The following is a 23,872-nucleotide window of genomic DNA, read 5'->3' on the forward strand; positions in this document are numbered from 1 at the left end:
TGCCAGCGCCGCAAGGTGGAGGATTAGCCTAGTGAGCCATGGCGCCGGCCAGACTAAAACATTTTTAAAAAGCATGGAGTCCTGTCATTTGCAGCAAGATGGATGGAACTGGTAGAAATTACATTAAATGAAATAAGCCAGATACAGAAAGACCCATACCACATCCTCATATGTGGAAGGTAAATGAAGTCTATCACAAGGTAGAATAGTTATTACTAGGGGCTAAGAGCGGAGTGGGAGGTAGATATAGAGATATTGTATAATAGGTACCAAAACATAGTAGAAGAAATGAGTTCCAGTTTTTCACAGCACACTGGGGGTGAGTATAATTCACAATAATACATTTTTATTTTATGAAGAATTAGAGGAGAGGAGCTCTGAGTTTTGAAACATGAAGAAATGTTAAGGAAAGGCTTTGTGTCTTGTTCAGCACAGTGCACCACATATGGTGAGGCACTCCGATATTCGTTGCACCAAAAGGGTGGCAGGAAGCCAATTACTTGAGCCATCAGCTGCTTCTCAGGGTCTGCACTAACAGGAGGCTGGAGTTGGGAGCTGGACCTGCATATTGAACTGGCGCACTCCAATTGCATGAGCACCTTAATCAGTGTCTTAACTGCTAGGCTGTATCTATAGTATATCCAACGACTGTCTATCTATATCTATATGTATAGTATATGTATGTATTTAACACATACGTGTATTTTAGAGGTAGTGACACAAACATGGAGACAATCTCTTTATTTTTAACCTGTCTTGAACTGTGAACGTCTGATGAAAAAGAATGTTTGCCTGAGACCAGATTTCTAATTGCGAAATTTCAGAAATAGCAGATGGTTTCTTGTGGGGAAAGATGGTTTCTCTCCTGAAAGAAAGGAACGATAAATGAGGAGAAATAAGCAACCATCAAGCCCGTCGGGTTCACCAAAGTGGAGTCAATATGGATTGTCAGACGCTTCATATACAGGAAAAACTAGGAAGCCTGGGTCTAACTGCTTAAGATGTGTCATTCATTCCTTAATTTTAACAGAGTGCCTATTAATTTGCCTGTCAACTGAGCCTAGGAATTCAAAAATGGGCAAGTCTTAACGCTGTCCTTGCTGTTAACAAACCTACAACCTAATGAGAGACGAATACTTAGGAAAATCATTTTCATGGAGGCGGTAAGCTCTGATAAAGAAGGTATAGAACTTAGTGGGGTTGGGTGGGAGGGATCGAAGGATGGGGTGAAGCATTGGGTGGGCAAGAAAACCTATCCAGTTTACACGAGACTGTAAAGAGGTGTGAGAAACCTGACAGTCTGGGGGAACAGAGACAAGTTCAACAGCTGTGATGTGGGCTCCCACAGAGAAAGAGCTGGAAGGGCACCTTGGTAGACTTGGCCCACAATGAAGCCTGTGAGAGTCATCGGCCATTGGAACGTCGCCTGGGCAAGGCCGAGAACATTCTGCACTTCATTACACCTGGGCAGGCAGCTCTTGCTTCACGTTACTGGTACCACCTGCAGAACGGCGCCGGCCCGCACAACGCCGGGCTCTGCCCGGGACAGCTCACGGAGCTCCACTCACATCCGACCGCGCCCAGGGCGGCGGCCCCATAAGCCCCGCCCACGTCCACGCCGGTTCCGCGGGGCCCAGTCCCTAGGGCCGCCCCTGGCCTCGGCGGTCACGTGACGCGAAGTGTGACGTAGGAGGAAGGAGACGCCATTAGAGGGAGGAGGAGACCGAGTGCTCTTCGCCTTTCCTCCGGTTCCTGACGTGGTGGCTTGGGCCCTTCATTCTCGGACTTTCCTTGGGCTCCCCCAGGCCTTGCTGTGAGGAGGGAGCGGAGGGTGTGCCGGGGTTGGCGGCCCTGGGCAGAGGCGACTGCGCGGGCTGCGGCTGGGAAGGCGCTGTCGCGACTTTGGGGAGCTCTGCGCGGCTCTCGGGCTTGGGCGGCGGGCAAGCAGCGGGATGGCTGCGGCCGGCGGCGGGGCGGCGGCGGGCCGAGCCTACTCGTTCAAGGTGGTGCTGCTTGGGGAAGGCTGCGTGGGAAAGACGTCGCTGGTGCTGCGCTACTGCGAGAACAAGTTCAACGACAAGCACATCACCACTCTGCAGGTGCGGCCCCGGGGACGGGGGGTGGCGCCCGGGGCCCCCACCCTCTGCGGCTGAGGACTTGGCCGCCAGGCTCCCTGGGTCGGGGTCGGTGGAAATCAGGGGTGTCAAACCCGCCTTCGGAATTCGCCCCGGACTGCTGGAGAGAGGAGGGAGTGGAAGGGCCCTGAAAAGTCCCCAGCGTCCCCGGTGGTGGCTGCGCACGTCGCGGAGTTCCCGTCCTGGGCTAGTTTCCCCTCCCTAATGTGCTTCCGCCCGGGCCCTAGGTGTTCTCACCCTGCTGCCTCGGAGCCTGGGCCCTTTTCTTTCGGAATTGGGAATTTAACTGCCGGTTTCATTTTGCGGACTAGGCGATGATTTGTAACTTCACCCCTTACTGATGACTAAGTGTTTATGCAAGTTCCATTTTGTCCTATCTTCGAGTCACAGAAACGGCAAAGCAGCCCTGTGTGGAGGGTTTTTGAAATGACCGCTTGCCGGGGTGGGTTACGCAGTTTCATTGCAGCCTGCTTGAGTCTTGGCTTGTGGGTCACTCATTTTCTGCGAGGTCGGTCGGCCCACGTTGAAACGTCACGTGAATACTGGCCCGCAATTGGTCCCCAAAATACCAATTTAGCCGCTGGTACCATGCATTTCCTCCACCTGTAATCCGGTACAGTTACTTTGGGGAAGCGTTAAAATGTAATCATTGCTTGAGAGTGAAGCCAGCCTTTGAGGGACCTGTCTCTCCCGAAGAAATCAATTTGCATGTGTCAAAAGAAATCCTACTGATCTGACTTGATCAGTTTGGTCAGAGGCAGTGAGGGCTAGTGGACTCTGGAGCCTCACTGTCTCCTTTCATAACCCACCTCCGTTTAACTGTGTGCTCTTGGGTAAATTACTTAATCTGCCTGAGCTTAGGTTTTTTTCTGTTAAAGTGACTATAATGGTGTCTGGCTGTTAGGACCTGAGCCACTGCATGATCTGTATTATTACTGCCCCAACTTGCACAGTATATGTAAATTAGTAATTGTAGTAGTGTGCAATAACATGGATGCTATTTAATGGAATGCACAGGCTCCCCGTGGTTGTCATTTGATGTTTGGTGCTATTATTAAACTACTGAGTCTAGAATCTATAAAGATGCACTGCTTCTGATTCCATGTTCTATTTTTACTTCTCTGCTTTTACTCCTATGTAAGTCATAATATCTAAAGAAATGAATACTAGGAGATTGCACTTTTTTGCCTTAAATTCTTCAAGAGCACTTAACAAATTTTTAATAGTAAATTGTTGAGTATTGCTAGTGAGTACTTTGTGCTTTAGAGAAAGGAAATTTCATGGGGTAAATATGAATGATCATTTGAAAGTTTAGAAATTCACTTAGGTAAAGTGGTAACAATAACATTTAGTGAGTTTTTAGTGTGCTTATTTACTTTATGTCATTTAATTCTTTTAACAGATTATGGCATGGATAGGGTTGCATTTGTTTTGTTTTTTTAAGAGGCGGGGGAGAGAGCTCCCATAGACTGGTTCACTGCCCAAATGCTACTGAGGGCTGAAGCCAGGAACTCAGTCCAGGTCTCCCACATGAGACAGGAACCAGATTACTTGAGGCATCACTGGCACCTCCCAAGTCTGCATCAGTAGGAAACTGGAATCAGGAGTTAGAGCTGGGCGTATAACCCAAATACTCTGACGTGGGATGTGGGCATCTTGACTGCTAAGGCTAAACTCCTACCCTGATGTGCATCATGTTATTAGCCTGGTTTTACAGGTGAGGAAACAGGCTTTGTTGAGTAATTTGCTGGCAGTCATATTGTTGTCACAAGTATGGTCAAGTAGAGCCCAAGCTTAAATTTGAACCTCGGTCTGACTTGAGATTTTGAGAAGGCACAAACTACCCCATTCAGCACTTTGTTTTGTGCTAAGGTCTAAAAGAAAACTATTGTAGTTGAGATCTTAATTTTTTTTATCTTCAAACTTTTTTTTTAAATTTATTTGTTTGAAGGGCAGAGTTACAAAGAAGCAGAATGAGAGAGAGAGAGAGAGAGAGAGAGAGAGAGAGGTCTTCCATCTGCTGGTTCTCTCCCCAAATGGCTGCAACAGCCAGAGCTGGGCTGATCCGAAGCTAGGAGCTCCTTCCAGGTATCCCACCTGGGTGCAGGGCCCTAAGACCTGGGCCATCTGCTGCTGCTTTCCCAGGCCATAGCGGAGAGCTGGATTGGAAGTGGAGGAGCTAGGACTTGAACCGGTGCCCATATGGGATACCAGCACTGTAGGCAGCTGGTTTACCTGCAGCGCTGACTCCTCAAATTATTTTTTTTTAAACTGTAGTGGTATGCAGTTCCTATCAGTTTGTTTGACAAAGATTTAAAACAAAGTTTTCCAAAACATTGCATTTGCAGCGAAACTGATGCACACAGGCATTTCTTTTTTTGTTTTAAATTTCAGCTCCTACATTTAACAGAAAACATGTAGTATTTGTCTTTCTGTATCTGGCTTTTTTCATTTAACATGAGATCTTGATTTTTTTTTCTTCTTAAAGATTTATTTATTTATTGAAAGGCAGAGTTAGAGACAGACAGACAGACATTGATCTTCCATTTGCTGATTCATTCCCAGATGACGGCAATAGACACGGCTGGGCCAGGCAGAAGCCAGGAGCTTCTTCCAGGTCTCCCACGTGGGTACAGGGGCCCAAGCATCCGGGCCATCCTCCACTGCCCTCTCAGGCCATAGCAGAGAGCTCGATTGGAAGAGGAACAGCCAGGACACAAATCAGCACCCACAAAGGATGCCAGCACCACAGGCGGTTGCCACTGTGCCAGCCCAAAGAAAATATTCTGTAAGCTGTGGGCAGTTGTCGTATTACTGGATTTGCTGTCAAGTGAAAAACACCCTGGCTCTTAATTGCTTCAAAAAAGTTGTTTCATCCTTCAAATTCTTTTATTTGGTTTTGTAGTAAAAGTTTATTTTTCTTTTGGTTCCTAATATATTTGATCCGTTAAAGTTGGGTTTAATTTGTTCAGATGGTTAAAGCCTGTTACTGTCCTTTTGAATACTGATTCTGTAATTCATGGAATATTGGGCAGAAGCACCAGGAACTAGATTGGGTCCTGGGTGTGCAAAGAAGAGTAAGGGAGTAGAAGCTATGGTTTGGGTTACCTACTTTTTAACTTTGTCACCTGAAGATTTGATAATAATGCTTCCATGTTCTCATCAGGACATTAATAGAGACTTTGAAAGAAAAGAGAGAGAGAGAATGCCAAGTACAAAGCCATGTAGCGGGTCTTTACATAATTCAAGTAGTGCATGGCCAGAGGTAAGTTTTTCTTCAGCAGTGCAAACTCTTAGGATGGGGCTTTTTCAGACTGTGCATGGGCCACAGGCCTTCTCCTCTTTCTTCTTGAGTGAGAAACACAGGTATTAATGGAGTGGTAGGCATATTAATGATAAATGAAATGGAAAATAACTTAGGACTAACTACCTTGGGTTATTGCCTAGAGTGGACCCAAATCCTTTTATGAAATTTAGAGTTATCTAAGAACTACAATTCTGACTTTTTGCCCTGGCCACATCAGTCTTGCCCACAGGATTATCATGAGGTGCTTTGTCAAATGTATGCAGAAGACAGGACACACAGTGTTTTTGCAGTACCCAGATCTGTGAGAGGGCTATATGATGTGGTAGAAATAGAAAGGACTTTGAAGTTAAACTTGGGTTTGAATTCTGAATCCTACTTCATAACCATCATGATCTTGGTAGGTTATTCTAATGTCTGTAAGCTGTCTCCTTTTCTATAAAAATGCAAGTACCTGATTCAGATCTTTTAAGTGACTAAATAGTCATCACATTTAAAGCTACTAGCACAGTGTCTGGCACATGTTTGTTGAATAAACATTTGCTGTGGATTGAAGACATGATTATGTTTCTTTTTTCATTATAGTCAATAAAGGTAATAAGAGTAATTTGATATGAATGGTTTTGAGAACCCATGCTGTCTTTGAGGAATCACATATTTAAATTAACAGCATTATCCATCCTGAAGTTTTGACTGGGACATTTTATTTTTTTGAAAATTGTGAAGTTTACCATGCTTGGGTATTTTCATATTGGCTTTTTTCCACAGAGCTGCTTCTAAGCTACTGATAGTTACAAAGTAACCTTATAGGTATGCTTTTTGGCCTAGAAAACTTGAATATTTTGTAGGGTCTCCAAGTTCCCTTACGTGATTTCCCCACTGATTTAAGGTATTGATAAACCTGACAGAAAACAAAGACAATTAGAAGGAGAGAGTAATTGCTGCTTCTCTGAAATTTATTAAGGTGGTCTTGTTGACTCTCAGCAACTAAATTCAAGAAATGTTTATATCTGTTATGTATCAAACATTGTACTAACTGGGAAATGTAAAGATGATTAAGGAACTTTATTTTTTTTTTAAATTTATTATTTATTTGAAAGACACAGTGAAGAGAGAGATCTTCCATCTTCTGGTTCATTCCCCAAATGGCCATAAGGCAGGGCTGGTCCAGACTGAAACTAGGAGCCCAGAATTCTATCCAGGTCTCTCACATGGGTGGCAGGCATCCAAGTATTTGAGGCATCACCTGTTGCTCTCCCAGGTGCATTAGCAGGAAGTTGGATTGGCAGGGGAGCAGCCAGGACTCATACTAGCACCCCTATGTGGGATGCTAGTATTGTAGGCCATGGCCTATTCCATCAGTTAGTACTGTTAACAGATTGTGCTATTTTTGCTGTAATCATCTTTGGTCTTTAGGTGTGTCCTTTTTGTATCTGTGCTAGTGAGTGATCATTTCCATTTCTCTTACTGTGCTGCTTTGTTCATGCTACATGCAATTTCACTTTTGTCTTCTGAGGCAGTTAACTTTATTTTTTTTAATTTTATCTTTTTATTTAAGAGGTAGAATTACAGACAGTAAGAGGAGGAGACAGAGAGAAAGGTCTTCCTTCTGTTGGTTCACTCCCCAGATGGCTGCAATGGCTAGAGCTGCTCCGATCCAAAGCCAGGAGCTTCTTCCCTGTCTCCCACATGGGTGCAGGGGCCTAAGGGCTTGGGCCATTTTCTACTGCTTTCCCAGGCCATAGCAGAGAGCTGGATTGGAAGAGGAGCAGCTGAGACTAGAGTCGCACCCACATGGGATGCTGGCACCGCAGGCGGAGGATTAACCTACTGTGCCACGGCCCTGGCCCTGGCAGTTAACTTTAAAAAGTGAAAAGGTTGATTTAGCTCACAGTTTTGGGGTGTTCAAGTCCAAGATCAGGTGACTCCATTGGTCTGGTAGCTGAAGAGGGTAGCAGAACAAAGGAAGAAAGTATCACTTGGCAAGCCAGGAAGCAGAAAGAATGGCTGGGCCCAACTCAGGCTGTTAAAACCAACCGTCTCACAGGAACTATCTTCCTAGGGCATGTTCTCCATTGGACCCAAGGACCTCCCACTAGATCCACCACTTTAACACAGTGATTAGATTAAGTTTCTACCCTCATATGGGCTTTAAACATCTGCATGAGTTAAGGCATTAAATAATATTCAAATTATAGCCTTTTCTTTATTAAAAGTAACATTGTTTATAACCAGAATCAACAGTAACTTTACCTTTTTAGGGTTCTAACAGTGGAATTCTACCTATTTGCATTCTGAGTCTAGGGTAGGTGCCTGGCATTTGATTAGCAAAATAGTACTGTAAGGTTGGCTGGGCAGGCAGTATCCTGACATTTTGGCAAATGAGAACTAAGACTTGAATTATATTTCTGAGATTCCACAAATAAAAATGGCATACTGTTTTTTCTTAAGCCAAGTCTACTACAATTTTTTAATACACTTAAAACTCGTGAGCAAGACTTGGCATTCAGGTCCTAGCAGTTCTACATTTTGTGTCAAGTTTCTGATCTAGGAACCTTAGATTAATATTTTGAGTAGCTGAAATATCTTCTAAGTAACTGTGGAAGCCATATCACTATTGATTTAGCTAATTCATTATAGTTTGTTTATATAATAGTTGATGTCTTTTAAAGTCTCCTCAACTTCAATATTTTACTAGATAGATACATGTGAGCCATAGAGGCTAGTAGGGTTTTTTCTGTTTTGTTTTGTTTTTAATTTTAGAGAGATGGGGTTTGGGGAGGGAGAGTGAACATGCCTGCTCCCCCACTGACTAGTTCACTCTCTAGATCCCTAGAACTCAATCCAGATCTACATGAGAGGCAGGAACCAAACTACTTGAGCCATCAATGCTGTCTGCCAAGGTATGGGTTAATATGAAGCTGGAGTCAGAGAGCTAACCTAGGCACACCCCTATGTGAGATACAAGCATCCTAACTGATGTCTCACTATTGGCTCAAATGCCCACCCTCTCCCTTTCTTTTAAAATTTTTTTTTCTGAATTGTGGCTACAAATTCCTGAGATATAAGTATTTTATAGCTGACTGCCATTTTTCCCCTGTGCTTTAACCTGCTCATTAAAAGTGACCTTTTGGCTTCCTTTTTGAAAATTTACTTGAGGGGGCCGGTGCCGTGGCTCACTTGGTTAATCCTCCACTTGTGGCGCTGGCATCCCATATGGGTGCCGGGTTCTAGTCCCGACTGCTCCTCTTCCAGTCCAGCTCTCTGTTGTGGCCTGGGAAGGCAGTGGAGGATGGCCCAAGTGCTTGGGCCCCTGCACCCACATGGGAGACCAGGAGGAAGCACCTGGCTCCTGGTTTTGGATCGGCATAGCACTGGCCGTAGCGGCCATTTGGGGGGTGAACCAATGGAAGGAAGACCTTTTTCTATGTTTCTCTCTCACTAACTCTGTCAAATAAATAAATAAATAAATAATTTTTAAAAATCTTTACTTGGGATCTTAACTGATTATAAACCCTCTTTTTAGCAACTAAGAACAAGAAATGAAAAAAAATTCAGATACTCAGCTTAGTTTTTGATAACTAACTTGTATTGCCTTGATACAGAGGACAAATTTCCTAAGTTACCTGCCTGAATCCTGTTATGTGTTAAGTGTGGAAATAGTTATTGATACTTTAAAATTTTGTACCGGCAACAGTGTTGGTGACTAGCAAAAATAATGTAACTAGTTATGCTCCTATGCTCACACACTTATACGCACCTGTATTCATGAGAAAGTTTCTTGCCTAGTAGGTGTTAAAGACAGTAAAGTAGGCCGGTGCTGCGGCTCAATAGGCTAATCCTCAGCCTGCGGCGCCAGCACACCGGGTTCTAGTCCTGGTCGGGGCGCCGGATTCTGTCCCGGTTGTCCCTCTTCCAGGCCAGCTCTCTGCTGTGGCCCAGGAGTGCAGTGGAGGATGGCCCAAGTGCTTGGGCCCTGCACCCCATGGAAGACCAGGAGAAGCACCTGGCTCCTGCCTTCGGATCAGTGGATCATTGCGGTGCACTGGCCATTGGAGGGTGAACCAACGGCAAAGGAAGACCTTTCTCTCTCTCTCTCTCTCTCTCTCTCTCTCTGTCCACTCTGCCTATCAAAAAAAAAAAAAAAAAAAAAAGTATTTGTTCACAATTCAGTACTATTTTATTTTCAACAAATTCCTTATGGTTGTAAAATACACTGTTTGGTATTTTGTTAGTACTTAGCAAACTTAGCAAAATAGAACCACAAAATTGGTTAAATAAGTTAGGAGATTATCATTTGGCAGATATGTTTGTCCTGTTCTTTCTTTCCTATAATCCTTTTGGTTTTGCAAAAAAAATTTTTTTCTTTTCCACTATGATTGTGATTTTGGATAAGATGTTGAGTAAATAAGCCTTAGGTACAAATGACAGCATGAACTAAATACCCCTAAAATTTGGAAGATAAATGGAATTAAAAGATCTAGTGCTGGCACCGGTGCTGTGGTGCAGTGGGTTAGTCCTCTGCCTGCAGCACTGGCATCCCATATGGGCGCCGGTTCCAGTCCTGGCTGCCTCTCTTCCAATCCAGCTCTCTGCTATGGCCTGGGAAAGCAGTGGAAGGTGGTCCAAGTGTTTGGGCCCCTGCACCCGCATGGGATACCTTCTGGAAGGAGCTCCTGGCTCCTGGCTTCGGATCGGCGTAGTTCCGGCCATTGCGGCCATCTGGGGAGTGAACCAGCGGAGGGAAGACGTTTCTCTCTGTCTCTCCCTCTCACTGTCTATGAATCTACCTCTCAAATAAATATTACCCCAAAAATATTTTGGGAGGTAAATTCATGTGCAGGGGCACTTTGTAAATGTAAGTGTGCAAGATTAGGATATGTATATGTGTTCTAGAATAGCATCTTTGTGTATTGGCAAAAAGCATTATGGAGTCAGTCAGACTTCCACCCACTGTAGCATCCAGCTGAGTTGCCTGACCTTGGGTGAGTCACTGTATTTCTTTAAATCTCAGGATCACAACTGTAAAATAGGGCTAATTATCTGCTTCACAGGCTTTGTTAAAAACATTAAATGAGAAAGCTTAGGCACAGATCTTGGCACACACTGCATGTACTTTTTTCCCTTCCTATGGTCCAACAACATTTTGAGTTGCTATTGTTTTAATGTCACTTTGCTCCTTTCCTTACTATACTTGGGGTTCTTCACTGAGATGTTGCCAGGTATTTATAAATACCTTGGAACAATGTGGAAAGTGTTTTTGGTATGTGCTTATGAGCATTTTTCTTGGGAGTAAGAAGGTTCATGGCTTTCTTCAGATTCTTAAAAATGTCCATGATTACTTCTCCCCATCTTCACTACTATGTCACAGAATTAAGAATTGCTTTTCCAGATTGTATATTACTACCATAAATGGTATTTCAGTAGTATGGTCAAGTTAAGTGTTTCATAGATGTGGTTAAAAAGGAAAAGACAAATGTTAGCCTTTTGCTCATTTGTTAATATCTTCATGTTATATTAAATCTTTTAATTTGATTTCCAAATATATTTGTATTTTTCAAAAGTATTTTTTCCTTAAGAAAATAATTATAGAATATTACAAACTTTGGATGTTTATAAAATTAGATGACCTATATTACAAAAAGAATCTTTTTCATAGATTGATGATTAAGTTTTTCATTATGAAAGAAGAAAAATTTTGTAGGTATCCTATGCTAATATGCTCTGCTAGTGTATCATGTTGAGGTTAAAATAATTTGGCTTATAAGGAAACTTAGAGTGTATCATAAATAAATTGGGTAATACTTGCATTGTCTTTCTTGGGGATATTGTAGATGTGATTATCTACAATAACATATTTGAATGTATGTTGTAAGCAGAGCAGCTTGTGTGTCCTCACCCCCTTCACTAGAGAAGTGTTAATTCAGATTTCAGTCTGACCAGTCCCATAGTGTAATGGTTATGAGTCATGTCTGGAGCCAGATGACCTGGATTTTAAATTCCCTTCTTTCACTTATTCTGTGACCTTATGTCTCAGTGTGCACATCTATAATATTTGAATAATCATTATATCTCATTTACTAAGTGTTATGATCATGAATTAAATTACTTAATATTTGGAAAGCTTTTAGAACAGTGCCCATGGGCCACTGTTGTGGCATCATGGGTAAAGCTGGTGCCTGTGATGCTGGCATCCCATATGGGCACCAGTTCTTGTCCCAGTTGCTCTGCTTCCAATCCAGCTCCCTGCTAATGTGCCTTGGAAAGCAGCAGAAAATGGCTGAGTGTTTGTAGGAGAGCTGGAAGAAGCCCCTGGCTCCTGGCTTTGGTTTGGCCCAGCCCTAACCATTGCAGTCATTTTGGGAGTGAACCAGTGGATAGATGATCAGTCTCTCCCTCCTCCCGCCCCCTCACCTCCCTCTCTGTCTCTCAGTAACTCTGCTTTTTAAATAAATAAAACTTAAAAAATTTAAAAGCTGCCTATTTCCTTGTGAACACCATGAGAGAATTAAATAAAAGTATGTGTTCTAGCTAACAAATTACTTATATCACTGAAAATGTGACTTATAGTACAAGGCAGTATATACTATATGTTGCATGATTGGATTCCCTAAAATTTTTCAGGATAGAGAAATTCAGTATGGATTGTATGCATACTATAAGAAAACTTAAAAATTCAAGGAAGAAGAGTATAAATCATAAAGTAAATTTATATAGGCAGAATCCAAATAGAGAGTAAACCATAGACCCAGATTTGATGAGAATTTTATGTGCAAACAGAATTGGAGGAAATGTAAAGTCCATGTAAGTTGGAGAGTAAGAGAAATACTAGAATCTGTCTTAAGGAAGATAGACCTATACAGATTGTTACAGAGATCTTTGGATACAAAGACAATGGAAACTTTGTAGATGAAGGCTCTAACTTTTATAAAAGAGAAGTTTATAAATGATTTTTAAAGTGGTTAACAATATTTGGTGCAAGTAAACATTGAATAAATATTAGCAAGTGTTGGCAGTTGTGATAGAGATGACTTGTAGTGTTTCATTGAACAAGGGTATTTCAAAAAGTTCATCAAAAAGGGATTTAAAAGATGTTTATTTTAGTGGAAAAAATTATTGGAACTCATGCACTGTTTTTTCATAATATATATTTCCAACTTTTTGCATAGCTTCCAAAATATTTTGCACCATTAAATTTATAATTCCTTTTTCCACAAACTTTTTGAAGTACTTTTGTATGAATAGACTATATTTACATATTTTTTAAAGATTTATTTATTTATTTGGAAGTCAGAGTTACACAGAGAGAGGAGAGGCAGAGAGAGAGAGAGAGAGGTCTTCATTTCTGATGGTTCACTCCCCAATTGGCCGCAACGGCCAGAGCTGAGCCGATCTGAAGCCAGGAGCTTCCTCCAGGTCTCCCACGCGGGTGCAGGGGCCCAAGGCCTTGGGCCATCTTCTGCTGCTTTCCAAGGCCACAGCAGAGAGCTGGATGGGAAGTGGAGCAGCCGGGTCTCAAACCGGTGCCCATATGGGATGCCAATGCTTCAGGCCAGGGCATTAACCTGCTGCGATACAGCGCCAGCCCCTATATTTACATATTTTTAAGTAGTTGCCTGTTGATGAACATTTAAGTTATTTAATTGTTTTGTTTTTTTCTTCTCCCTTATAATCAATGCTGTGATGAGCATCTTTTCCACACAATTGTACAGCCATGATTTATAAAAAAAAAACTTAATACTGTCCTTTAAACTCACCATGGGTAGAGGGCCATAAGCTGCATAGGGAGTGGTAGAAAAACAGTTGTGACAGAAGGTTATTATGATATTAGTAAAATAGCAGGGATATTATTCAAGCATACTTATTAAAATTATAACTTATTAGGGAACTCTTCTATGAGTTTTTTTTTTTAAAAAGATTTATTTATTTATTTGAAAGAGTTACACAGAGAGGAGAGGCAGAGAAACAGAGAGATCTTCCATCTGCTTGCTGGTTCACTCCCCAATTGGCTGCAAAGTCCAGAGCTGTGCCTATCTGAAGCCAGGAGTTAGGAGCTTCCTCCAGGTCTTCCTATGTGGGTGCAGGTGCCCAAGGATTTGGGCCATCTTCCACTGCTTTCCCAAGCCATAGCAGAGAGCTGGATCAAAAGTGGAGTAGCCAGGAATTGAACTGGCACTCATCTGGGATGCTGGTGCTGCAGGCGGCGGCTTTACCTGCTACGCCACAGTGCTGGTCCCTCTACGAGTTATGATAAAATGCTTGTTTAAACTTGGGAGACTTAAGAAAATTTGACATGCAGTGCAAGGTATAGCAGGTATTTACATTATAACATACTGTGAGACTGGTAGACCTTGAACCCCAGAGGACGTATGATGACAAGGCTTGGTAGGTTGGAGGAATGGGGCAGATATGAACCAACAGGTGAGGGAAAAAATACTTTTAAGGTTCTAAACCTTCTTGACTTTAATGTGATCAAAATGCTAAGGTTGAGTGGGAAGCCATTTGGAAGGAAGACCAGTTCAGTTTTATGTGTTTGAAAAAAGAGAAGCATTTAAGTTGACCTACCTGTTAAATATTTGGATAGGATTCAAATTCTATAGAGAATGAAAGCTAAAACCATAATAATGATTGCATTCAAATAAATTGTATAGCTAGTAAGTGGCAAAGTTGAGATTGAAACCCAAAATTCTGCTCCAAAGTTCATATTCTTAGTTCCTGTGCTATAATGAATGGGAGAAGTCCCATTTATCATCATAACATATATTTGGTCTTCACATTTTCCTAGGTATTTATTTTATTATTTTGCCATTTAATTTATTTTTTACTTTTTTTTTTTTTTTTGCATAATCTTAGTTCCTTTAGCAAAATATCTTGTAGTATAGCTTGGGGCTTTGAAGGCAAACATTCCTGAATTTGATACACATGCTATTGTTTATATCTGTAGACTCTTTAGTTAATCACTAACTCCAGCAGCATTTTCTTTGTTCTAATTTTTCTTGGTGTGTGCATAGCAGAAAATCCTTCCTAAAATCTAAGGTTCTTCTGCTTCAGTAGTAATTCACCATCTTAGGCTTTAACCTGTTTTATATTTATTCTCATATACCTAAACGAACTGTCTTTACATAGCTCTGAACTGCTTTTTTCATCATCTCAGCTGACTCTGGTTCTGAGTGTATTTCCTGTGGGTAACTCTTGATTCTGTTCTCTTTTCTATCTTCATAGTCTTAGTTCAGACCCTTTTGATTTCTCTCTCCAACTTTGTAATAGTGTGTTTCCTGGGAGGAGACTTTCTAGTCTACCATTCCCTCCTATCCCAAAGTCATTCTCTTAAAATATAAACCTATTTCTCTACTGATTAAAATCCTTGAGTGAGTCTCCCTTTTCAGCATTACTATTGCTTAGTCGTTGTGCCTTAGGGTGAATTAGGTATTTTTCCAAGGAGAAAGATATTCAGTGCTATTCAGAAGAAACTAAGGTAAAAAAGAGATCAGATGAGTTTGGGAAATGCTTATATTAATGTAGTTATACTGCTTGCTTTTTGGCCAAATCTACAGGTGCTGATTTGCGTTGTGAATGTACAGAGAGCAACATGAGGTACTTCCCAGATATATCTGACTATACTATATTGTATTTTAAAGTTTTATTTGATTTAAAAGGCAGAGTAATAGGGGGAGAGACAGAAAGATCATCCATCTGCTGATTGATTCCCCAAATGACCACAGTGGTCAGGGCTGTGCCAGACAGAAGCCAGGACCTGGAGCTTCTTCTGAGTCTCCCACATGGGTATAGGGGTGTAAGCATTTGGGACATCTGCTTATTTCCCAGGCACATTAGCAGGGAGCTGGATCAGAAGTGGAGCACCCAGAACTTGAGCTAGCATTCCCATATTGGATTCTGCTACCGCAGGCAGCAAGGTGGCTTAATCCACTGTGTCACAACACTGGTCCCTGACCCTACTGTTAAAAAAAATACCTAGTATCTTGAGACAGGTTTTATTAAGACTCACAAGATAAAGCCCACGTATCTAAAAATGGAACTCTAGAACCTTTTTGATTCATCCTTTGCCCATCTATGTAGCCTCATCTGTGAATTGACCATACCAGGCTGGAGTTCCCCATGGGGTGGGGTCATGTATCTCAGGCTTCAGTGGCTTCGCCCATCTGTCAGGGAAAACCCCTACTACTCCTAAAGGGAAGATCTTTACCTTCTTCTTGAAACCTTCTTTGACTTAACCCAGGCAGTTATCATACTTCCTTTTTTAGCATACTTTTTTATATTATGCTGTTCAGACCCTCCATTTTAGGCATGATCACATGGAATTGTAATTCCCTTTAAAAGACTATAAGCTCTTTGAAGACTGGAACAATGGCTTTTCCTTTCTGTGACATTATATACTTAGGTTAATTATTAGATAATATGGTAAGCGATTGAACTGTATAAAATGCTTATAGAACCATTTTGAGTAATACTGGTCTTTAAGTAAATCACCAGGAAACATTTCTTATATTTTATTTTTGAAATGTCATAGACTCTTTTTTCCTTTGAGTAGGTAAGATGATATCAAATTAAATGCTGTCTGAAAAATTTTTTTCCACATATATAGGGGAAAAGCTGAAAAAAGTACATAGCATTTTCTTTATACTTTTTAAAAGTTTATTTTACTTATTTGGAAGGCAAAGTGATAGAGAAGTATTTTTTATTTACTGGTTTATCATACTATATTGTATTTTTAAGTTTTATTTAATTTAAAAGGCAAAGTAATAGAGGGAGAAACAGATCATCCATCTGTGGATTGACTCTCCAAATGGGCTGTGCCAGGCCAAAGCCATGAGCTTCTTCTGAGACTCCCGTGTGGGTGCAATGCCTACAACAGCTGGGGCTGAGTCAGGCTCAAGACATGAACCAGGATCTCCATTCAGGTTTCCCAAATGTGTGTCAAGGACCCAAACACTTGGGACATTGTCTTCTGCTTGCCCAAGTGCTGTAACAAGAAGCTGGTTTGGAAGCAGCATAGCTGGGACTTGAACCAGCACTCTGATGTGGGATGTAGGCATCCCAAGAGGTCACCTCTTGCCGCACCACAATACCTGCGTTTTCCTGTATTATTCAGAAGTTGTGCTCATAAAATCTTTTTCATACATTACAATGTGAGTAATGTTCTGACTTTAATGTTTGGTAATTAATTGAAAATTCTGATTACTTTTTTCCCAGATAACTTTTAAGTTCACATTGAGATGAGATGATTCATTCATCAATAGTTATTAGGATAAAGAACATTATTTTATACAAAACATTGCTTAATGTTTATTTCTCTTTTCTTAGGCATCTTTCTTAACAAAGAAGTTGAATATTGGTGGGAAAAGAGTAAACCTTGCCATATGGGTAAGTTAATTTTTTCAACTATATGATTATGGCCTCTACCTATTCTTGATGTTCCAATTAACTAATTGGCTCAAGGAACAGAAATTTGAATTTTGTAAATTTTATTTTAAGCTGGTCCATAAAAATTATTCATATTTATGGGGTACCATGTGATGTTTTGATACCTGCATACTTTGTGTAATGTTTAGATCAAGGTAAACTTACCTACTTAAACATTTATAATTCTGGCCAGCGCCGTGGCTCAATAGGCTAATCCTCCGCCTGCGGCGCCGGCACACCGGGTTCTAGTCCCGGTCGGGGCACTGGATTCTGTCCTGGTTGCCCCTCTTCCAGGCCAGCTCTCTGCTGTGGCCCGGGAGTGCAGTGGAGGATGGCCCAAGTGGTTGGGCCCTGCACCCGCATGGCTCCTGCCTTTGGAGCAGCGCAATGCACCGGCCGCGGCGGCCATTGGAGGGTGACCCAACGGCAAAAGGAAGACTTTTCTGTCTCTCTCTCTCTGTCCACTCTGCCTGTCAAACAAACAAACAAACAAACCACATTTATAATTCTTTATGGTGAAAATGTTCAAGGTCTTTTTTTTGTTAGAAAAATATGGAGTACATTATCATTATCTGAGTTTCTGTACTGTGCAGTAGAACACCAGAAGTGGAATTTGAATCTCTGATGTTTTTTAAATTAATTGAAGGTTAGCCAAAACTGTTTTGATAAAAAATTTCTTAAAATCTGGTTAATAATTGTGTCTTGAATACAATTTTATAATTAAATATTGCTGTCATACTTTTAAGCTGGAGAAGGATCAATTCAAAGAGAATTCCACTTTAGAGAGAGGGCAGGATGGATGGACAGCCTGCCTGGCCTGTTTTCTTCTTCACCCTGTGTTTCCGTGTTCTAGTCTTCTCAGGGAGTGACTCTTGTGTATTAGAGTGTGGTACCAGTTGGCAGGTGGTGCTGGTACATGCCTTATGCCTTGATGTATTCTCCCCAGGTGGGGAACCTAAAATTGTAGGGTGAGACTTATTCTTGGCTTTAATACAGTGTTGGCCATTTTGATCCTTCAGCCAATGAGCTGATGTTTTAGATGGGGCAGGTGGAGATTGCTGAGGAGGAAAAGGGTTGAGAATGGGAAAGTAACCTTTGTATAACAGTAAAACATTACATATTGGTTATAATTTGACTAAAATTTTTTCTTTTGTAACCTACTTTATTTCTTTTAACGATTTTGGGATTATCTATGACTTCTCAATCAAAAATTCACTGTAGTTGTAGTATCAGATGTATTTTTTCTTCTGATCTAATAAGCATTTGTTGCTTTATTTAGGATACAGCAGGTCAAGAGAGATTCCATGCATTGGGTCCAATTTACTACAGAGATTCAAACGGAGCTATTTTAGTTTATGATATAACAGATGAAGATTCTTTTCAGAAGGTATTCTGTTTACTTTATGAGTACATGACTTAATCAGATTAATACCTAGTTTTTTTCAAGTTTCCATTAGTATGCTTTTGTTTACTAATATTTGGTTTTAAATGTGTAGTATACAGTTTATTCACTAGTAGTTACAGATCATATTATTGGGGCATTTAGTTCATATTAAAGCAATTGATTGTTTATTGCATGTTTTTCTCAAATATTTGTAAAGGGAAATAATTGAAGCTAAGCTTCAGAAAAATTTATAGACGTTCTTTCTTTGATTCCATACATATTGGGCACCTGAAAATTTGATGTGGCTGCTCTCTTACTGTGAAGAGGAAAAAGGAATAGCAAAATTAAATCTATACTTTTTTTCTCACTAAATATCCAAGATGGTATAATATAAAGTACAATCTAGGTAGTGTTTATTTAAAGTTCCTCTTTTAAAAAAAACTATTCTTCAAAGGTATATCGCAAATGCAGGATTTTTAAAGTTGTTTGGAACCAGAAATGAGTTAATGTTACACTTGTCTCTGAATTCTATTCAAATCAGGATGGGTTACTTATTTGACCTTTCTTCTAAAGCTTTCCTTGGAAAATATGTGTCAACCATGCAAAGGGGGTAGTTTGCAAGGCAGAACTTTTTCTTGTCTTGCATTATAGGTTTCTGCTCACTGAAATTGCTTGCCTATTTAATTTTTTCTAAGTTTTTTCCCAGTTAAGTCTGATGGAGCAGCTATACAGTTTAGGTCTTGGATTATTAATGATGTGTTTGAAAAAAAAATCCAAGGAATGGGAAAATGAAACAATATATACCTCGCAGAATTAATTTTTATTTTGTTTTTCTAGGATTTATTTATTTCTTTGAAAGGGAAAGTGATAGAAATAGAAACAGAGAGAAAGAAATCTTCCATCTGCCTGTTTACTCCCCAGATACTCACAACAGCCAGGGCTGAGCCAGGCCAAGTAGGAGCCAAGAACTCTTTCCCACATGGGTGGTAGGAACTCAAGTACTTGGTCCATCCTCTCCTGCCTTCCTGGGCACATTAGTAGGAAGTTGGATTGGAAGTAGAGTAGCCAGGACTTGAACTGGCATTCTGACATGCGATGTGGGTGTCTCAAGTGACTGTATAGCATGCTGCCCCACAATGCCCACCCCAGATTTAATGGTTTCTAAAAGTGATTTTGGGGCTGCTATTTGGTGCTATTCATTATCCTTCCTGGCTTTTTGCATGGAAACAAATGGTCTAAATATTTAATTGAAGCTTTTATCTTAAAAATTGGCCAGTTACTCAAAATTAAATAATAATAATAACAACAATGATAATAAAAACAAACTTGGTGACTTAGAATAATGGTTTGGGGGCTGGCAATGTGGAGTAGCGGGTAAAGCCACTTGAGATGCTGATGCCAGCATCCCATTTCCTGTCCTGGCTGCTCCACTTCCCATTCAGTTCCCTACTAATGGCCTGGGAAAAGCAGCAGAAGATATCCTAAGTGCTTAGGTCCTTGCCACCCACGTGGGAGACTCAGAAGAAGCTCTTGACTCCTGTTTGCTTGACCCAGCCCCATTGTGACCATTTGAGGATTGAACAAGTAGATGGAAGATCTCTCTCTGTTTCTCCCTCTCTCTCTGTTAACTTTCAAAGACAACTAAATTTTTTTTTTTTTTTTTTAAGAAGAATGGCTTGTTATTTCTTCATACTTCTGTGGGTTGACCAGGCAGGGTCTCTGCTCTGTGTGGTGGTAGTAGAGTCACTCAGGCAGCTTCACTGAACTGGGAGTTTGGCTGGGCCTGGAATGTCCAAGAAGTGCTGGCTCTTCTTCAGATGACCTCTCCCTCTATCCGGTGGCTTATCCTCTAGTAATGTCACCATATGCTCTCTCATTCTGTAATTTTTTATTATAAACAATAGATCTGAGGAATATAAAAGGGGAGTAACTGCCAGTCCTTCTTAAGGCTTAAGTCTGGAACGGGCATGGCATTACTTCTGCCATATATTCTTGGTTAAAGTAAGTTCCAAGGCCAGCCCAAATTCAGAGGGTAGGGAATTTGACTACCACTTGATAGGAGGATTGACAATAAATCTGTGACCATCTTTAACTCACCACAAAATGTATGGAGACAAGAATTAGGATGTCAGGGCTGGTGCTGTGGTGTAGCAGGTAAAGCCGCCGCTTGCAATGCCAGCATCCCATATGGGCACTGGTTTGGGTCCTGGCTGTTCCACTTCCAATCCAGCTCTCTGCTTTGCCTGGGAAAGCAATAGAAGATGACCCGAGGGGCCAGCACAGTGGCACAGTGGGTTAAAGCCCTGGTCTGTAGCACTGGCATCCCATATGGGTGCTGGTTTGAGTCCCAGCTTCTCCACTTCCAATCCAACTCCCTGCTAATGTGCCTGGGAAAACAGTGGAGGATGGCCTAGGTCACTGGGCTCCTGCAGAGACCTGGAAGAAGCTCCTGGCTTTGGATCGGCTCAGCTCTGGCCGTTGCCGCCATTTGTGGGAGCGGGCCAGCAGATGGAAGAGCTTTCCCTCCCTCCCTCCCTCTCTCTACTTTTCTGTGCAACTCTTTCAACTAAATAAAATAAATCTTAAAAAAAATTTTGGATGTCTATAAAGGAGAATCTAATTAGAGATATATAACAAGTTTGTTTCTTTTTAATTGGCTACTTTAGTAGGTTGTCATGTGTGCATAGTAGAGTAATATGTAATTAGATTCTGGCCTGTTTATTTTGAGGTGGTGAGACTATGCATTTTAACAGTACTGTCAAATTTTCCTCAATGCTTGGAAAAATTTAGACATGAATGAAGCAAAAGATGTGGCTGTATTGAAAAAATTGTGGTTCAGTCTGTTATAAGGTAGCAATAATAATTACCTTTGCACTTATAAAGATTTTGGGTTTACTAAAGACAGTTCCTCTGCATTTTTGCAGAGAATAGGAGTGTGGAACTGTTACATTTGTACCATAGGACCAGATGCACAGTAAGTGCTTACCACGTATCTAATATAATTTTTCTAACTTATATATGTGTGTACATTTTTTAGGAAGGTGTATAAGTTCTATGTGATTTGACCATATGTAGATTAAACTCCATTATAAAAACATGAAAGCAGGTGCCAAACTGTTCTTTATCTTGTTGTTTTATAATTGTTATTGAAATATTTAAGATTATGAATTTCCAAGATTAATTTGCTTACTTGGAATTTACTGCCAGCTGTGCCTATTGCTGTGCTTCATCCACAGTAGATAATCAGTTTGTTACTGATGTTGTTGTACACCACTGGTTCTTCACCAGAGGATGACAAACTCTGGAGACATCTTTGATTGACTTAAGTGGAGAGTGCTATTGACTCTAGTGGATAGGAGTCTAGGGATTCTACTAAACATTGAACATTGCACAGGATACTCCACAACAAAGAAGTATCTGAGCCAAAATGTCTAGTACCAAGGTTGAAAAGCCTTTTTATACACTGAATAAGGAAACTTTGTTTTGCCCCCCAGTGTCCAAGTACATTTTTTAAAAAACGTGTACCACAGAGGTTCCTATGCCCCTGTTTCAGAACTGTTTAGGGTGCAGAAGAGTGTTTTAAGTCCATCTGTTCTTGAGTCCAAAGTGATTCTGTACAGTATTCTATTTATCAGAGGCTGGAGTTGACAAGCTTTTGCTCTGATGAATAGCTTTGCTTGGATCTCTGGATAGTTTATGAAAATTTGTAATTGCAGTACCTCTGTGAATACCTGTATGCAAGTATATAGTTTTTTTTCATTATATGACTGTGGTTTGCAGTCTAATCTGACAACAAATAATCTGTATGTGAATCATTGCTTGTAATAACTAAACATATGACTTATTGGGCAAAGTTCTGAGATATTTTGACAATGTTGAGGTTTTGGGTATTATAATAGTAATTTCTAACAAGATTTGTTTTAATATTTGCTCTTTTGTATACACAGGTAAAAAATTGGGTCAAAGAATTACGGAAAATGTTGGGAAATGAAATCTGTTTATGTATAGTTGGTAAGCATCATTACTTTTTTAAAACATTTTTTTCCTTTAATGTTTTATTAAAATGATTCATAAATAAGTAATTCTTGTTATAAAGTTATATAAGAAAGGAAGAAGAATTGCATTTTAGTATTTAATATTTTAGAATAATTTAGGATTTAGAAGTGATTTTTTTTCTAGAAGATTCAGGTTCTTGTCTTTAGGGAATACCTTGGGAAGGAAGTGGGAAGCTACACTTAATGCGACAGGGTTCAGTTCCCCAGCCTTGTTTCAGTTTGACTGTTACTTTTTTCTCCATAAGATTCTGTTTGAAATAAAGAGTTTAAAAACTGTTTTAAAATTGAAGCCATCGACTTAAGCCAGTATTCCCTTTCTATTCATTTAATTATATACATTTAGATTATTATCTAGGGTGGAGGAATGTTCTTAATGGGTAAAAATAGAAGAACTATAGAAATGACTCTTAGACTTCTGGAATTTCTCTTTGCCACCCTTTTCTGTGGATTATTCCGTAGAATAATTGAGCGATAAAAGTGTCCTAGAGACTGCTGTGCACTTGACAGACATTATCTTGTATAATCATTGTAACCTTGTGAGGGCTTCTGTAGTAAAGGAAGCTGAGGCCTGGAGGTACTTAATAACTTGCCCAATATCAGGCAGTTAACAGAGATGGGATTGGGATTGAAGTCATCCTGACTCTGTTCTTACCTTATTAATCCTTAAGATGTGTAGCTCCGTGCTTTTTTGCTCTTGTTTTCTACCTGACAGATAATAGTAAAAAGGACCTGGGAGAAACCAGGATAGCTTTTAGTGGAGAATGAAGATGGTGTTTGGGGGAAATGAAAGAACAAGATGGTCACAGTGGGGAAATTCTGCTTTTCGCCTTGAGTTAATATTTCTTTCATCTGATTACCATTAGGCGGGTAACTTTACAGTCCCAGATCAGGGTGCAAGTCTGGAGGAGGAAGTTTAGGAGATAATTTTCTCTGCTTTCTGATCTAGATGCTAGATGTTAGGCTAGATGGCAGGAAAGTTTCAGACTGGAACACCTAGCACACCACCTAGGAGTTTGTGGCCAAAGCTGCAGCTAGTCATTAGTGAGTTTTGTGTGGCTTGATTTGATGGTGGGTTAAACAACTGAAAATTAAATTTTTGGGATTTTGGTCATCTGTCTGAAGAGAGAAAGAAATCACTAACATTTAGGTAAGAAAATCAAAGAAATGGCCGGTGCTGTGGCGTAGCAGGTAAAGCTACCACCTGCAGTGTTGGCATCCCATATGGGCACCAGTTTGAGTCTTGGCTGCTCCACTTCTGATCCGACTCCCTGCTATTGCCTGGGAAGGCAGTGGAAAATGGCCTAAGCCCTTGGGCCCCTGCACTGTGTGGGAGACCCAGAGGAGTCTCCTTTCTCCTGGCTTCAAATCAGCCCAGTCCTGTCCATTGCGGCCATTTGGGGAGTGAGCCAGCAGATGGAAGACCACTCTTTCTGCCTCTGCCTCTCTGTAACTCTGCTTTTCAAATAAATAAATGTTTAAAAAAATCTAAGAAGCTTCAAGAAAGTTGTTACATGTCCAAGGTCACAGTAACATTTCAAAAAAATAGTTGGGTTAAATAAGCATATAAATAGTT

The 23,872-nt window shown here is 40.7% G+C and overlaps 1 protein-coding gene across 2 annotated transcripts in view; it reads left to right on the forward strand.

Annotated features, from left to right (window-relative positions):
* The first annotated feature begins 1,683 nt into the window (after positions 1–1,683).
* Positions 1,684–23,872, forward strand: part of RAB21 (RAB21, member RAS oncogene family) — a 38,367-nt gene continuing 16,178 nt past the window's right edge. The window contains exons 1-4 of one of the 2 annotated variants that reach the window (XM_002711335.6): positions 1,684–2,099; positions 16,762–16,821; positions 18,140–18,247; positions 22,192–22,255. In XM_002711335.6, the coding sequence (XP_002711381.1) occupies positions 1,953–2,099; positions 16,762–16,821; positions 18,140–18,247; positions 22,192–22,255 (379 nt within the window). In that variant the 5' untranslated portion in view covers positions 1,684–1,952. Of the gene's footprint in view, positions 2,100–16,761; positions 16,822–18,139; positions 18,248–21,168; positions 21,238–22,191; positions 22,256–23,872 lie in introns of those variants that run through there. The other variant, XM_089308727.1, reaches the window with a different exon arrangement.

This window comes from Oryctolagus cuniculus, chromosome 11 (assembly GCF_051225735.1).
Source record: "Oryctolagus cuniculus isolate XC-2025 breed Fujian yellow rabbit chromosome 11, ASM5122573v1, whole genome shotgun sequence".
Classification (NCBI taxonomy): Eukaryota; Metazoa; Chordata; class Mammalia; order Lagomorpha; family Leporidae; genus Oryctolagus; species Oryctolagus cuniculus.